The sequence below is a fragment of the Pan troglodytes genome, chromosome 16 (assembly GCF_028858775.2).
Source record: "Pan troglodytes isolate AG18354 chromosome 16, NHGRI_mPanTro3-v2.0_pri, whole genome shotgun sequence".
Taxonomy (NCBI): Eukaryota; Metazoa; Chordata; class Mammalia; order Primates; family Hominidae; genus Pan; species Pan troglodytes.
Genome location: NC_072414.2, coordinates 31,989,208 through 32,005,453, shown reverse-complemented (window position 1 = coordinate 32,005,453; position 16,246 = coordinate 31,989,208). Strand labels below are relative to the sequence as shown.

The 16,246-nt window shown below is 41.8% G+C and overlaps 2 protein-coding genes across 5 annotated transcripts in view; one reads left to right on the top strand and one right to left on the bottom strand.

Annotated features, from left to right (window-relative positions):
* The first annotated feature begins 1,747 nt into the window (after positions 1 to 1,747).
* Positions 1,748 to 4,839, top strand: SRP14 (signal recognition particle 14). The gene is made up of 5 exons (XM_001140332.7): positions 1,748 to 1,875; positions 2,020 to 2,092; positions 2,574 to 2,686; positions 3,862 to 3,894; positions 4,380 to 4,839. Exons 1-5 carry the CDS (start codon positions 1,852 to 1,854, stop codon positions 4,545 to 4,547), a joined length of 411 nt encoding a protein of 136 aa, XP_001140332.3. The 5' UTR covers positions 1,748 to 1,851; the 3' UTR covers positions 4,548 to 4,839.
* Positions 4,840 to 5,288: 449 nt separating this feature from the next.
* The window catches only part of EIF2AK4 (eukaryotic translation initiation factor 2 alpha kinase 4), a 101,672-nt gene continuing 90,714 nt past the window's right edge, over positions 5,289 to 16,246 (bottom strand). For 3 of the 4 annotated variants that reach the window (XR_010151349.1, XM_054667355.1, XM_001140245.7), the window contains 7 exons: positions 14,817 to 14,929; positions 11,434 to 11,492; positions 10,444 to 10,541; positions 8,627 to 8,695; positions 8,063 to 8,107; positions 6,429 to 6,547; positions 5,289 to 5,855 (listed from right to left, as the gene is read on the bottom strand). Coding sequence is in view for 3 of the 4 variants with exons in the window: in XM_054667355.1 (XP_054523330.1) it covers positions 5,798 to 5,855; positions 6,429 to 6,547; positions 8,063 to 8,107; positions 8,627 to 8,695; positions 10,444 to 10,541; positions 11,434 to 11,492; positions 14,817 to 14,929 (561 nt within the window). In the remaining variant the exon portion in view is untranslated. The remainder of the gene's footprint in view (positions 5,856 to 6,428; positions 6,548 to 8,062; positions 8,108 to 8,626; positions 8,696 to 10,443; positions 10,542 to 11,433; positions 11,493 to 14,816; positions 14,930 to 16,246) is intronic. The other variant, XM_063794069.1, reaches the window with a different exon arrangement.

Here is a 16,246-nt window from a genome sequence, read left to right as displayed (position 1 = left end):
CCTTCTATTTATTTATTTATTGCCTCTCACCAAAACCCACACAACAGGGGATTGCAAACAGGTTCAAATGCTGGAGAACCAAAAGCCAATACAGGTTGGCTACACAAGGTCATCAGCCTAGGGCAGGAAGTGGGCAACGGGCGCTGGCCATTTGGAAGAAAATGTGAAATCAGAGAGTGAACATATTTAAGCCATTAAGTTTGAATCTCCTAACTGGGCTCCTCATTTCCTGCCCTGTCTCTCTACAGTGCATTCTCCACAACACAGACAGGGGGATCTTTAAAAAATATAAATCAGATTTTCAGTGTTCTGTTGAAAACTTCCTTAACGAGTCTTCTCTTTGTATCTAGAACAAAATCCAGGCTTACCATGGTCACGGGCCCTACATAATCTGGTCCCCAGCTACCTCTCCATACTCCTTTACTCCTTGCTCCACAAGCCCTCCTCACCCCTACCCGCACCTGCCAGTCTTACAGACACAGGGCAACTTGTTTCCCCTTTGAAGGTTTTGCTCTAGCCGTTCCCTGTGTCTGAAACAGTGTCCCTAGATCTTTGGATGGCTGGTCCTTTCAGCTTTCAACTCAAAGTTCTCCTTTTCGACGAGAACTCCCCTGACCCCAACCCAGGCAGTCCCCTTCCCACTCTCATTATACAGCCCTGCTTAGGCTGTCTTCACGGAATTCATTATCTGAAGCTGTACTACTTACTTGTTTGCTTCATTGTTTATTTCCTCCCTGCCCCTTTAACCCAACTTCCAGGAAACCAGGAACTTAGCTTTTCTTATCCTGCTGCATCCCCAACCTCTACAACCGTGCCTGGCACAGACTGAGAGGCACTCAGCGAAAACCTCTTGTGTGGTGGAATGCTTGACTTTATAGAGGGCCCAGGGTTCAAGTTGGCTACTGGCAGAGAGGGCTTACAACCTAGTTCTCCTGACTAATCAGAGGTAGAACTAAAGACTGGGCTCCAGCCCCTCATTTTTTTTTTTTTGAGACGGAGTCTCGCTCTGTCTTCCAGGCTGGAGTGCAGTGGCGCGATCTCAGCTCACTGCAAGCTCTGCCTCCTGGGTTCACGCCATTCTCCTGCCTCAGCCTCCCGAGTAGCTGGGACTACAGGCGCCCGCCACCACGCCCGGCTAACTTTTTTGTATTTTTAGTAGAGACGGGGTTTCACCGTGTTAGCCAGGATGGTCTCAATCTCCTGACCTCGTGATCCACCCGCCTCGGCCTCCCAAAGTGCCGGGATTACAGGCGTGAGCCACCGCACCCGGCCCAGCCCTTCTGGCTAGAGCTGCAGGTCAGCGTTTAGGGAGAGTTTAAAGGATCTCTACAGTAACTTATAATGACAATAATGAAAAGAACAATAGCTGATACCTACTGAACACGCTCTATGTGCCAGGCACTGTTCTACGTATTTAATCTGAGTTTCATTTACGCTTCACGACCACACTGCGCGGTAGATACTATCATTACCCTTACTTTATGGATAAGGAAACTGAGTCACTGAGTTGTTAGGTTACCTGTCCAGCATACAGCTGAATATAAATCGTACGCTGCTATCAAAACTTTCTTTTGCTCTCACTCCCTCACACTGGCTGGGGTGAGACGATTTCTCGCACGTGACGGCCCAGGGCAGCCCCAGCGCCTCCGGGTCACAGGCCTCCGGACGTCCCAGGGCGCGGGCGCTAGGCGGGCGGGGAGGGGGGAGGGCGCAGGCCGGGATTGGTGGAAGAGAAGAGATTGGTGGAAGACAATGGAAGTCTAGTAGCGGAAGTCCCGCCCAGCCTAGGCCGAACTTCCGGCTCTCACTGCTAGTGGCTTAAGCGGAGGGAGTCGAGCCAGCGTCGCCGCGATGGTGTTGTTGGAGAGCGAGCAGGTATGGCTAGGCCTGGCCGGCCGAGGGAAGGGGGCGGCTCAGGCGTTACTCGAGACCTGTGCCTCCTGCAGGAGGACCAGGGCCTTGACGCGGCGGGACGAGGATTTGGGGCTGGCTAACGGGGCTGGGCCTGTTGTTTTCCAGTTCCTGACGGAGCTGACCAGACTTTTCCAGAAGTGCCGGACGTCGGGCAGCGTCTATATCACCTTGAAGAAGTGTAAGCAGCGGGAGGGGAGCCGGGCGATGCTCCCTGGGTGCCCGGTGTCTGGGAGCCACCGGAGTCTGTCTGCCGCGGACCGCCGCCTTCCTCTACCTTTCGCCACCCTGTACTGGGCACATTCGGGGCTTCGGGCCCGGAAAATAGTAGGGATTGTAGCTGGCTCAGTCCCCAGCACTGAGCCGCCTAGGTTGCTTCTGGTAACAATGGGCCCCAAGCAGCCCAGGGCTCTTTGTCAGGGATCCCAGACGCCGCCACTTTGAGTGGAATTTAACGTGCTTCGATATTACATGTTTCCGTCGTGGAAATAATAGTTTCTCCAGGGTTTCGCCAGACCGTGATAGCAGATGAGGTGTTTAACAAAACCAGAGCAGCGGGGCTGGATTAGGTCATCACTTACCCCCCTCCTCTGTTTTAACTGTTTGTCTGCCGCTCAGCCACGTACGCGGCCGTGTTCACCAGGATGCATTTTTTCCTTCAGATGACGGTCGAACCAAACCCATTCCAAAGAAAGGTACTGTGGAGGGCTTTGAGCCCGCAGACAACAAGTGTCTGTTAAGAGCTACCGATGGGAAGAAGAAGATCAGCACTGTGGTGAGCTTAATTTCTAAGGCCGTCTTTTGAAATGTAAAGACTTGAACTTAACAGAGGATGGGGCGTTTCTGAACCAGGCTTTTATTTATTTTTCCCTTTTGCCCTGTGTGGCTATTTTTGAGACCAAGACCTTCCTATACTTTAGTAGTGGAAACCTCCAGAATAAAATAAGAAGGTAGAGGTCAGACAGTCGTTAGTTCTGCTAAAGCTCTTGTGGAAATGAAAGTAGCATATTGGTCCTTATTGGTAGTACTGTAAGGAGCAGCTGGCATAAATTTTTGATTCCTTAGCCCCTTACTGTGCCGGGCCTTCAATAAGCAGTTTCTTGGTACCAGGTGATGCTATTATTTCCTTATCTTTGTGGTTCACATGGCGAATGTGCAGCTAGATGTTAGGTTTGGCACTTGAGAAAATATACATTTAGTCAAGAGCCCTAGTCTTTCAGTGGAGGTTGAATAAGGCAAAGGAAGAGACTCCTTGAATTGAGTGAATACTACTTTATTCTGCTGTGGCAGAAATCACATTAGTGTAGGATACTGACTGCATGAAAATGTAGACTATACTTAGTTGGAAGTCTCCCGCGACAAGTTATCTTGAGAGGACTTCTACAGTAAAACAAGCTTATGTGGTTTTACAGATAAAGTTAGATATCATGAAATAACAAAAACCTAAGGAATGTTCTTCAGAGGTAGAATTTATTTTGTGGTAGCTCGCATTGTGCTTAAATATGCTTGAATTAATGGAAGGCAGGTTTAAAAATAAGATGGGGAGGGAGTAGTTTAAATATATCTTCTATTAATGTATAAAAAATTAATACTGAGAAGTCCTCTGACTTTTCTCAGAACCCAGGGAGAAAACCCAATGCCACCTTTCTAAGGGATTTCAAGAGGTGAGACACAAAGCTTTTTTTTTTTTTTCCAAAGGAGCCTACTGCCTTTCACCTCTTGGTGCAATTCTCATGTGGAAAAAGATGCAGAGCTCCTTTTCTTGTTCTCTAGGCAGAGGAAAGTAGAGTAGAAAAATAACCATTCGTGTATTATGAACCCTGAAGTTGGGGAGAAGTATTTTAAAGATAAGGATATTGTCTTCTGGAGGCTTTTGAGATACTATCTGGGGTGGAGAAGAGGATGCTTATATGGATAATAGGTATGACCTCTTTTTTCCTTCTTTTTCAGGTGAGCTCCAAGGAAGTGAATAAGTTTCAGATGGTGAGTTTTGGGTGTTCCTTATGTTTCCCTTCTCAGGGCAAGAGTCAGTATGATAGTGAACACTGGGTAAGATTGATACTTGGGTTCACTGCTCTCCGGAGATAAGTTTTACCAGTATGTTTCAAGTAAAAGCTGCCCGGGTGTGAATTTCAACGCTAATACCGTCTTCCTTTCTAGTCTTTTTAAGTTAGATTTTGTCTTAGGCTGTAGATATATGCTACCTATAGTATAGTTGAACAAGAAGTTGCCTGCAATTTTCCCTTGGAAAAAAACGTAAAAAATGTGTGCAACTGTCTGTGGGTGTTGCAGAAGCTGCTATAATGTGAAAGAGTGTTTTATGCTTATACCATTTTCCGGTACAAGTGTCCAATGGTGCTATATTCTTTCCTGATTTTTGGCTACCCTAAATCCATTATGCAAATAGGGCTGGTGTTCTGCCAGTTTGCACATCTTCCCACTAAGGTATGCTCTGTTGTATCTTTCAGGCTTATTCAAACCTCCTTAGAGCTAACATGGATGGGCTGAAGAAGAGAGACAAAAAGAACAAAACTAAGAAGACCAAAGCAGCAGCAGCAGCAGCAGCAGCAGCACCTGCCGCAGCAGCAACAGCAGCAACAACAGCAGCAACAACAGCAGCAACAGCAGCACAGTAAAGGGCATACATTTCCTGCTTTCACCAATTAACCACTGAATTGCTATTTTTTCCTTTTGGCTAGATAGCTAGGTTTCTGGTTCCCCCACAGTAGGTGTTTTCACATAAGATTAGGGTCCTTTTGGAAAGAATAGTTGCAGTGTTTATAGGATAGTTGTGGTAAGAATCTAGTTTATTTTGCATTTGGCTAATTGGTCTGTGCTGCATGGTTATATACTCCTGGATTATAGATTAAAAGTCTCTGTAGACATCTCTGTGAAGAGCAAGCTATCATTAAACATGTCTGTTTATCAGCACTGTCTCTTTATTCCTTTCCCAACCCATTTTAATAGTTCTGGCAATAACTACTAAATCTAGAATGATGTGATTAATGAATAGGCTTTAGCTCTATAATATCTTCTAGGTTATTAGAATTGAAACCTGACAGTTTTATAAAAAGTCAAGTTATCTCATGAGCTGCTTCCCACCTGGCTGTATAATTTTATCATCATGGTTCCCCAATTTTGATGAGTTCTCACAGTCAAATGAGAGTTTGTTTAACCACCTTAGGAGAAACATACTACAAAGTCATCAAGAATAAAGGTTCCAAAGTAATTATGATTTTTGGTTTCTTTATGCCCTTTAGTTTGGATATTTTCATGTGCTTAGTCATTACAGCCAAGGGAAGAAAAGGCTATTTACCTTATGTTCCAGCTCCCTAAAACCTTTAGTGTTAATAGATTTACAATTAAAAAGCAGCAGGTATATGAAAGCATTTATTATATCCCAAAAGATAAATTTATAATATATTACACATGAAAAACTAACAAAGCTCAACTTTGTAGGACAGCTTCTTAGAAAAAAAATTTTTTTTCTTATTTTTTAAAGACAGACAGGGTCTTGCTCTGTTGTCCCAGACTGGAGTGCAGTGGCGCAGTCGCAGCTCACTGCAGCCTCAACCTCCTGAGGCTCAGATGATCCATCTCAGCCTCTGGAGTAGCTGGGACTACAGGCATGTGCCACCATGCCCAACTAATTTTTTTAGTTTTTATAGAGATGGGGTCTTGCTTTGTTGCTCAGGCTGCTCTCAAACTCCTGGTTTCAAGCAGTCTTCCTGCCTTGGCTTCCCAAAGTGCTGGGATTACAGGTGTGAGCCACTGCACCCAGCCTCTTCTTAGAATTTAATTTTAAATTACGATGAATGTACAACATTTCATTATTCCAGTATAAGCCTCTGTCTGTTTGAATGAGGTTAACGACAGTTCTTTAGGGTTAAAATAAGATTCTGTAGTAGTCATCTCTATAGCTGTACAGAAATAGCACAGACACCCTGCAAAAGAAAAGAAAAGATTATAAGGACAGATTCAGTTTAATGAGTGAAGAACAGAGCTAATAAATTTTTATAACACCTGTAGGAGCTTTATTTAAGCAAAAACAAGATGGAAGGCTAGTCATTAAAAAATTATATAGGTTTTATACAAGGTGTGACTGACGGGGGTCTGTAGTATAAGGTCCTAATAAGGAGATAACCATTCACCTCATAGGCTTCCTTGTTGCCTTTTAAGTGTATGATAACATGAATGATTGATTGGCATTATGACATAAGGACATACAGCAAAGTAGTCATGGTTATTTTCTTTGATTTAAACATACTTAGAAAGTGAATTACCTGGGTGAACAAAATTGTAATTGGGACAGCTACTCCTAGGACCCCTGTGTTTTTTTATTGACGAGATCATGACTGTGAGTCACAGTCCAAGCAAGATTTATTGGTTGTCAGCTGCAATTCAAAGAACAGCTTACCAGGCGTCAAACCTCAACAAGACAACAAAATAATGTCACTCTGAAACCCCGCCCTGAATTTTAACCATGTGAACCCTGCTATGCCCAAGTGATAACTTACTTTTTTTCTACTTTGATGTTATAAATTTCATCACAGACTAATTTGAGGTATCTTTGCTTTGGCAGGCGTGACAGCAGCTGCTTCACAGTTGTGTTAAATGCCTGTTCATCAGCATCCCACTAGGAAAAAAATAGATAAGACTTAACAACAGGTCTCTAGGGTTTACTAGCTGGTTTTTTCTGGGTCACTAATGAAATTCCATTGTCATTTCCCTCTTCAAGTATACCAGGAGAATCAGTAATAGGGAGATAGCAGAACCAGTTAGGAGACTGCTGGGGTTCCTCTGAAGCACCAATTTTCCTTAAAACAAGACTCCCTAATTAGAGCCTGATTAACAATGCTGCAGCCCTAGTGTGCTGATGTGACTTTAGAGCAGTTATTTCTGCCTACTGTTTACTTTTTTTTTTTTTTTTGAGATGGAGTTTCGGTCTTGTTGCCCAGGCTGGAGTGCAGTGGCACAGTCTCGGCTCACTGCAACCTCCACCTCCTGGGTTCAAGTAATTCTTCTGCCTCAGCCTCCCAAGTAGCTGGGATTACAGGCGCCTGCCACTACGCCCGGCTAATTTTTTGTATTTTTAGTAGAGATGGGGTTTCACCATGTTGGCCAGGCTGGTCTCAAACCCCAGACCTCAGGTGATCCACCCATGTCGGCCTCCCAAAGTGCTGGGATTACAGGTGTAAGCCACTGCACCCGGCCTCCGTTTACTTTTTGTACAACGGTGATAGCAGCTCTTAAGTATATCCATTTGACTGGATCATAAATCAGTACACTGCCAGTATAGTGGTATATGCTTATTTGTAAGAGAACAACAAATGATATATAAAATACTAGTTCTAGGGCTAAGTTCACTATTAATCTAATTTAATTTGTGACTAAACACTCTGGATAGACAAAAAAGTATTCTTTGATATGACATGTTGCAAAAGTCACCTGTAGCTATGACTATAGTTGAGTGTTCTTAATAGCAAAGATAACTATTCAAATTTTTAAAGTTCTTATTTAGGCTATTTGATGATAAAGGGACGTACCTGTAAAAATATATATATATTTATAAAGGACCTAATTAATTTTTACAAAAGGATTTTTTTTTGTATAGTACTAATCTGCAAATGAGCTTCCCTAGCTGGAATGGAGGTTTGAGAGATAGTATAGTATAGTGGTTAAGAACACCGATTCTGCTAGTCTGCTTAGGTTCAAATCCTGGTTCTACTACTTACTAGCTGGGTGACTGTGGGTAAGATATTTAACCTCTCTACTTCCGTACTCTGTAAAGGGATAATAACAGTATCTACATTTTGGGGTGGTTATGATTAAATGAGTTACTACTTGTAAAATGCTTACAACAAGGCCTGCCAGACCCTGACACGTAGTAAAAGCAGTATATGTGTTTTTTTGTTTTTGTTTTTGATAAAATAAGTATCTGAAAAATTAAAAAGTCACTAGAAAAGTATGAGTCCTTCAACATAGGATTTAGGAACATATATGTTACATAAAAGGAAAAATGTTACTAAATTCCTGCAGCTGCCAGAAAAATACTATCACTAATGAATTGCCGTCTTCAGTATTTTGGCAAACTAATAGCAAAGATTTGGGATCTTAAAGGCCACAGTGCAGAAGAGTTCATATTGCTTACCTCTAATGATAAAAACTGTAATATTGTTTCTTTGGGTAGATCCACCTGTGAATACACACAAATGTACATCAACTCTCAGCAGCACAATACTGCCTTGTGACCATAGTGTCACGTGAAATGCAGCAGTATGAATAGGGTTTGCAGAGTCTGAGATGCTATTGTGCTATAAAAGGGCTTAATGAACTGTGCAGTGATAAGATCTTAGCCCTGGAGAATTAATAAGCAGTGGAAACTGTACTCCCTGTCCCTCTACACCACACCCAAAAGGTCTGACACTGCTACATGTATTCGGTGTAAGCTTAGCAAGGCAAAGGCCTGAAATATGTAGGAAAATGACTTTTGTTTTCATTTTCCTCCCTCTATCTTTCAGAGGAACAAAGAGGAGAAACAAAAAACCTTAAATTTTCCCCCTAGTTCTTAATAGTTTTAAATTGCGTGTAGTTCACATCACAATAAGGCCTGCATCCAAATTCTGTTGACACTGAGCAAAAAAGCTCTGAACCCTGAGGCAACTACTTTGACAGTATGGACAGAAGCCACCTTCAAAATACTAAAGCCACTTACAGCCAGAATTTCAATTTCACTGCTTTTCTGATGTAAGTTGGCAAGGGAGGTCTGAAGTCGAGTTTGTACCTAAATAATAAGAAAATGGAATTCAGAACATGTTAAACCAAGCCATCTTTCTTGCCATCTTATTTCCTATCCCAGGATACAATCACAGGGTAACACACCAAAGCCTAGAAAGGATTCCAAATGGTGTCTAAAGGTTTGCCCTTGGCTGGGTGCAATGGCTCATGCCCGTAATCCCAGCACTTTGGGAGGCCAAGGCTGGGGGATCACCTGAGGTCAGGAGTTCGAGACCAGCCTGGCCAACATGGTGAAACCCCGTCTCTACTGAAAATAGAAAAATTAGCAGGGCATGGTGGCGGGCGCTTATAATACTAGCTATTCGGGAGGCTGAGGCAGGAGAATCGCTTGAACATGGGAGGCAGAGGTTGTGGTGAGCTGATGTTGCGCCACTGCACTCCAGCCTGGGTGACAGAGTGAGACTCTGTCTCAAAAAAAAAAAAAAAAGATTTGCTCTTAATCCACTCAGAAAGGGGTGTCTAGCAATATGATCTCAGGGGAAATGAGGTTTTTATAACTTATCTTGACCATTTGTTTAATAATCCTTGTCAATTATCTCTTCATAATTTTGAAATGATTCCTTATAAAGGCTCAGTGCAGTGAAACAGTGCACACAGAGACAGAGAGATGATAGTATGAAGCTAAATTGGGAAAAAGGGAGAGGTGGCAGCAATGAGGACATGGCATGAGAACTGAAACTTGGTAGGTGATGAAGGCAGTAGGAAGATGGGAAAAATAGGTTTCCACCCAAATCCTGAGAAACAGCTAGAAGAGCTTACAAAAATAAAGTACCTGATTTTTGTATTTCAGTCTGATTACATTTCTAAAATTGACTGCTCTCTTTTAACACTCACTCTTTTGCATATGTCCACAGCATACTCTAACATTCATATTCTATAAATTTAACTCAGTGTTCTACTGTAGTTATTTTATTTTATTTTGAGACAAAGTCTTGCTCTGTTGCCCAGGCTGGAGTGTAGTGCCATGATCTTGGCTCACTGCAATCTCTGCCTCCCCATTTCAAGCAATTCTCCTGTCTCAGCCTCCCGAGTGGCTGGGCTTACAGGCGTTTGCCACCACGCTTGGCTAATTTTTGTATTTTTAGTAGAGACAGGGTTTCACCATGTTGGCCAGGGTGGTCTCGAACTCCTGACCTCAAGTGATCCGCCCTCCTCGGCCTCCCAAAGTGCTGGGATTACAGGCATAAGCCACCGCACCTGGCCTATTTTTATTTGCTTTTATTATTCTCTATATAATGCATATGCTTCTAAGTTATAAACTCTTTTGAGGACTGGGGCCATGTTAATGTTTTCTACATTTTACACAGCCCTTAGCACACCAGTAGGCATATAGCAAATGCCGAAACCATGTATGGAATGAGAAGCCAGCCTTAAGTCTTGTCATCGGCCTCTTCTACTTTGCTATTTAGAGCACAAACAAACCTCAACTACCTTTAGAGCCAGATTAGATAGTTTTCATTTAGATGCAGTCACTCTGACAACAGCTGCCTTGAGGTGCCCACAGTACACAATGGCCCCTCTCTGAAGGACAGATGGGAATCCTGGAGCCAGAGAGATGCTTTGTATTGATAACGCTTTCAGAAGCCACCCAGTTAGGCAAGTTGGAAGAAAAATTTTTTTCTTGGAAAAAATATTTCCAAGAAATTCCATGTTTATCTTATTTTCCTTTCCTGTTGTTGTTTTTCTCTTCTGTAACTCATATTAGAAAGCCAAAGAAACCCTGACCCAGTGTACCTGAGTTTCATAGCGCCTCCTAGTGCTGGCTGACAGCTTCTCCGGGGCTAGCACACTCACGATGGGAACCACTGTTGCTCCATGGATTTCAAACAAACCTGAGACAAAGAGAGTTTCAGAATTTATGGCCTTATCTGGTCCCACTTTCTACAACATACTACAGAGAGATGGCAGAGTTTATTAGTAGACATCCTGTCGTGATTCTAAGGGCTAGATCACGACTGGGCTGTGTTTTCTATCCCTACAACCATCTGCACCGGATAGGTGAGGAGCCCAGAACCCCAACACCCAGCAGTTTTGATGCTTCTCTCCTCAGGCAGGGGTTGGGGGGTGGTGGAAGGGGCAGGGAGGCAACAGGAGTCATCAAAACCTCAGGGGCCTAAGAAAATCAAGCTGAATATCACCAAACCTGCATACTTCTTTAAATTCCTGCAAGAATTGGAAATCTGATGGCAACACAAAGTTAGTGCTAACAGAAGTGAATGGGAAAGACTCAATTCTGTTAAAAGCCAAATATGTCTTCTCATGGCCTTAATTGGAACACTTCTTTGAAAAAGAAGTAAGGTTGCTAGAGGTGACGAAAGTAAAGGCATAACTATCACCACTGTGCCCTCTTGGCTTTCACGAAAACAAAAATGTGTATAGTGTCCTTCTTCAAGGGATTTCAAAATACTTCCTTCAATCCTCTGTTATGAGGAAAATCTCCAGGAAAATTATACACATTTCACTTGTACAATAAATTGAGTAAAAGGAAGATTAAATCACTTGTAAAAATAAGAGAGTAGAAGAGTCAGCTAAATTCCAGTTGTTTTATCCTTTTCTAGGATGTGGATTTCAAAGCATAGGGATGCATCCCATGTGGTACAATTTATTGCATATATGTTATTTTAAAAATAGATTTCCAGTGTCACAAGCAGTTAGCCACTGTAATAAGTGCTTAGAGCAAACATATAAGCATCATTATGTTCAGATTATAATTAGTAATTATACCTGAAGCATTAGAAAATGACCCCTTCAGATTTTGCACTGCAAGATTATCGGAAGCTTCTCTAAAAACAAGCAAACAAAAACAATTAAAGAACAGTCAATAAGGCACAAGCAACACATAACTTACAGTGAACTACATGTATAGTGAGCCACTTTTCCATTAAATATAAAAACATCTTCTTGATTATTAGTGGGTGGAAAAACAAAAACAAAATTTGCATTTAGTTATGCTTTGGTCAAGAGCAAGTAAAAATTATAAAGGATGTCTTTTTAAGTTAACAAATGCCTAAAGAAAACATTCTGATTTATTCAGCTGGGCTTGAAATCCTGGATCCACACAAGAAGCTGATTTCAATGAAATATAATGGGTGTTCTTTCCGCCCCCCTCATAATACAAGGAAACATGAATAACAGCAGCCCCACCTTCATTATGGCAGCAGCCTTGGCAACCACCCACAGGAGAACATTTGGTAAATAAAGATATTCTTTAAAAAGCCGTGAATGGATGTTCTTTCAAATGCTGTGAATTAATTTATAGCCTTTGAGAGAGACAACAGCACTCTATCTTGGGAAAACAGGGAAATAATCATTTGCTGGAGGAAAAACTTTGAACCTTTCCCTGCTAAAACTAAATCCCATGTAGCCTTTTAAGTGTCTTGGTCATGTTCCCCCATACTCACTACTTGGCTATTTCTTGGTTTCTCTTCTAAACCTCTGTCTTTGATTTAGATCTGTAATTCCAATACTGGTGATTTCCAGAACATTATGTTCCCTCAGAAACACCTAATGGTGAATTTATTAAGGCTAGGTGCAAATAAGAAGGGGTGGGGGCGTGAGAAGAACAGAGCAAGGTTTGTTTTCTATAAGCCAGGATTTCCCAGTCTTGGTACTACTGAAATTTTAGGCCAGAAAATTCTCTGTTGGGGGGTAGTAGTCCTGTACCCTTTAGGATGTTTTCACAGTATCCCTGGCCTCTCCTAGATACCAGTAAAACTCCCCAGTTGTGACAACCAAAAATGTCTCCATACATTGCCAGATGTGCCCTGGGAAGCAAAATCATTGTTGGTTGAGAATTGCTGATGTAAGCCAGAAAAATTACCGTGTTGTATTTTCTGATAATGAGCATACATATAAGAATTGCTTGAGGCGGGAGAGTTGCTTGAGTCCAGGAGTTGGAGACCAGCCTGGGCAACATAGGGAGATCCTGTCTCTACAAATAATTTAAAAAAATTAGCTGGACAAGGTGGTACATGACTACGGTCCCAGCTACTCAGGAGGCCAAGAAGGGAGGATCACCTGAGCCTGGGAGGTTAAGGCTACAGTGAGTCATGTATACACCACTGCACTTCAGCCTCGGCAAAAGTGAGACTCTATCTCAAAAAAAAAAAAAAAAAAAAAGAGTTGCAAATATGTAGAAAAGCTTAACAAAGTAATTTAAGATCCCTTGTAATCCCACTAACCAAAACTACAATTAAAAATTTGGTATATTCTTCTAGACATTTTTTTATGTATAGGTTGTATATTTTGTTTAAAACAAAATGGGATTATATATTTGTTGTTGTTGTTGTTCTTTTTGTTTTTTTTTTGAGACGGAGTCTCGCTCTGTCACCCAGGCTGGAGTGCAGTCCATGATCTCCACTCACTGCAAGCTCCACCTCCCGGGTTCACGCCATTCTCCTGCCTCAGCCTCCCGAGTAGCTGGGACTACAGGCGCCCGCCACCATGCCCCGCTAATTTTTTTGTATCTTTAGTAGAGACGGGGTTTCACCGTGTTAGCCAGGATGATCTCGATCTCCTGACCTCATGATCTGCCCTTCTCGGCCTCCCAAAGTGCTGGGATTACAGGCGTGAGCCACCACGCCCGGCCACAAAATGGGATTATATTAAACATCCTATTTATGGACATCTTTCCATGTCAATGAACTCAGCTTTAGTAGAATCATCATTTTTAAAGGCTGCACAATATTTCACCAAATTATCATAATTCAAACAATCTTCTACCAATGTATATTTTGAAATGAGGTTCTCCAAGTGTGGTCTAGAGAATCTTGAAGGTCCCTCATATCCTTTCAAGGGGTCTTGCAAGGTCAAAACTATTTTCATAATAATCCTAAAATATTAATTGCCTTTTCACTCTCATCCTCTCATAAACGTGCAACTGAGTTTTCCAGAGACTATATGATTTGTGGTATCACAACAGATTGAATACATAAACAGATAGGAGAATCGTTTCTTCTACTAAAGTGTTAAAATAGATTACAAAAATGTAAAACAGTGTACTAAAAGATGTGCAAATATTTTAAACAATGCCATTTTCCTTACTAAATTAATTTTCTTTTGGAAAACAGTTGTTTTTCAATAGAAATATGTTATGTTAGCATGTAATGGGGTTATTGTTATTTTTAAATGAATAAATATATTTAAAATGTTTATGTTTTAATATTTATAGACATAACTCACATAAACAAAAGTTCTTTGGGATCCTGAAATAATTTTTAAGGGTGTAAAGGGGTTCTAAGACCAAAAAGTTTGAGAACTGCTGTTATAAATGAGCCTTGATAGACATCTTTAAAATAATTTTTATTATAAATTCCTGAAAGTGGAATTGCTGGGTCAATTTTTAAAAAATGTTTAGTTTTAAGGCTTTTAATTTACTTTGTCAAATTCCTACCCATATGGTTGATACTCCCATCATGAGGAAGTGAGATCTTTTCCCAGAACGTTACATCTTTCAAAGTACACGGACAAAATATTATTGAAATTCACTGATTAGCAGACTGAATAAGATAATGACAGATAGATTTTGGCTCCTGAGGCTTTTCAAAATGATAAAGTATTCTTGGAAATGGTATGAAGAACAAATGTTGAATGTAAGCTATGATTAGTCTCATACAAGATGGTCACACAATTAAACTCCTGATTGAGTTATTCAGAAACAACAGAATGGTTCATTAAAAGTAATCCTGACCTATCTTTGTTTCTCAAAAGCATAAAATTGATTTCTTTCTTTTTGTTTTTCTGAGACAGGGTCTTTCTCTTCACCCAGGCTGGAGTGCAGTGGTATGAACATGGCTCACTGCAGCCTTGACCTCCTCGGCTCAAGCAATCCTCCCACCTCAGCTCCTGAGTAGCTGGGACCATAGGAATGCACCACCATGCCCAGCTAATCAAAAAAAAATTTTTTTTAGAAATGGGGTCTTGGTATGTTGCCCAGGCTGGTCTTGCATTCCTGGCCTCAAGTGATTCCCCAAACTTGGCCTCCCAAAGTGCTGGGATTACAGGTGTGAGCCACAGCACCTGGCTCAAATTGACTTTTAAAATAAATTTACGTAGTTTCCATATAGGTAACTGAAGTCAGTTTTCTCGGCTTTTGTTTCCTAAGTTACCTGCCATTCCTTTCATCAGTGACTTTAGTCCTCAATTTCTGCAGTACATGGTCCACAAGTTCAGTCTCCAGCACACGCTTCTCTGTCTGCCTTTCCTTCTCGAAAGACTTAACCTTAAAAAGAATGAAACGGATCTATCATTTGGAGGTTTCTGAACCCAGAAGACTAGCTCAGAGCACCACAGTAAGACTACTAAATCAATAGTTTGGGTCAGTGGTTCTTAACCAGGGTCAACTTTGCTCCCCAGGGGACATTTAGCAATGTCTGGTGACATTTTTGGATGGTGCAACTGGCATGTAGTAGGTAGCGGTCAGAGATGCTGTTAATGCACAGGACAGCCCCCTACAACAGAGAATTATTTGGCCCAAAATGTGAACAGCGCTGCTGTTGAGAAACCCTGGTCTGGACTAGTTTATCACAGATGATAGAATTTTTTTTTTTAAAGGCCAAGATGAATGGGCTCTCATTTCATGTGATTCTTTAACATCTTCCCCTTTAAATCTGGTCAGCCACCAAGGTTTCTCAGATCTCAGCTTTATCTACCACTCCTCCCTCTCCTTTCTAAACCCAAGTCCTGTCATCCCACTTTTATGGCATCTGTCCCTTCATCTTCACTCCCCTGGCCAGCACCCAACCTTGGCCTAGGCTAGTTTGATATTCTTTATACTGCTATCACTGTCTTCAGTTTCTCCCTCACTCTATTCCATGCTACACATCCCTGCAGATTAATTTTTCTCAAACACAACTTTGATGTCTCCTTCTGTTCAAAACATTCGGGGCCTCCCCAATAACTGCTAAATAAAAAAACCAGATTCCTTGGTTGGCATTTGGGCTCTCCATGATGTAGCTATAACCATTTTCTGCTTCTGATCCATCTGTCTCACCCAAAATAGACTATTCAGGGTTGTACCAGAATGGTTCTCTGCTGGCCTGCCTCTATCTTTGGGACAACTACTAAAAGAACTACCATCACCTTTGCAGTTCCCTCTTCCTAAAAGGCCCTTCCAGGACCTATCTATAATCCTACGAATTCTTGAGGGTAGGATAAATCCCAGCACCTTCCTGAAGACTTCACTGCTGCCTCTTATGTAAATCTCCCAGCCTGAGGGACCCTTGGAGAACTTTATCTGTAGGACTCTCATGGCATTTAGCAAATCTCATGGCATTTGGCATTTAGTAGAGACCTCGTCTCTACTAAAAATACAAAAATTAGCCAGTCATGGTGGTGCGTGCCTGTAGTCCCAGCTACTCGGGAGGCTGAGGTGGGAGGATCATTGATCCTGGGAGACAGGTTCCAGTAAGCCGAGATCGAGCCACTGCACTCCAACATAGGTGAGTGAGACCCTGTCTCAAAAAAAAAAAAAAAAAAAAAAAAAAAGCCAGGATTCTCAGAGCAAAAAAAAAAAAAAAAAAAAGGAGGCTGGGCGCAG

Coding starts and splice junctions, on each gene's coding strand:
- SRP14 (XM_001140332.7), top strand. CDS start 1,852: ATGGTGTTGTTGGAGAGCGAGCAG. Junction 1,876..2,019: donor TGTTGTTGGAGAGCGAGCAG/GTATGGCTAGGC, acceptor GTTGTTTTCCAG/TTCCTGACGGAGCTGACCAG. Junction 2,687..3,861: donor AGAAGAAGATCAGCACTGTG/GTGAGCTTAATT, acceptor CTTCTTTTTCAG/GTGAGCTCCAAGGAAGTGAA.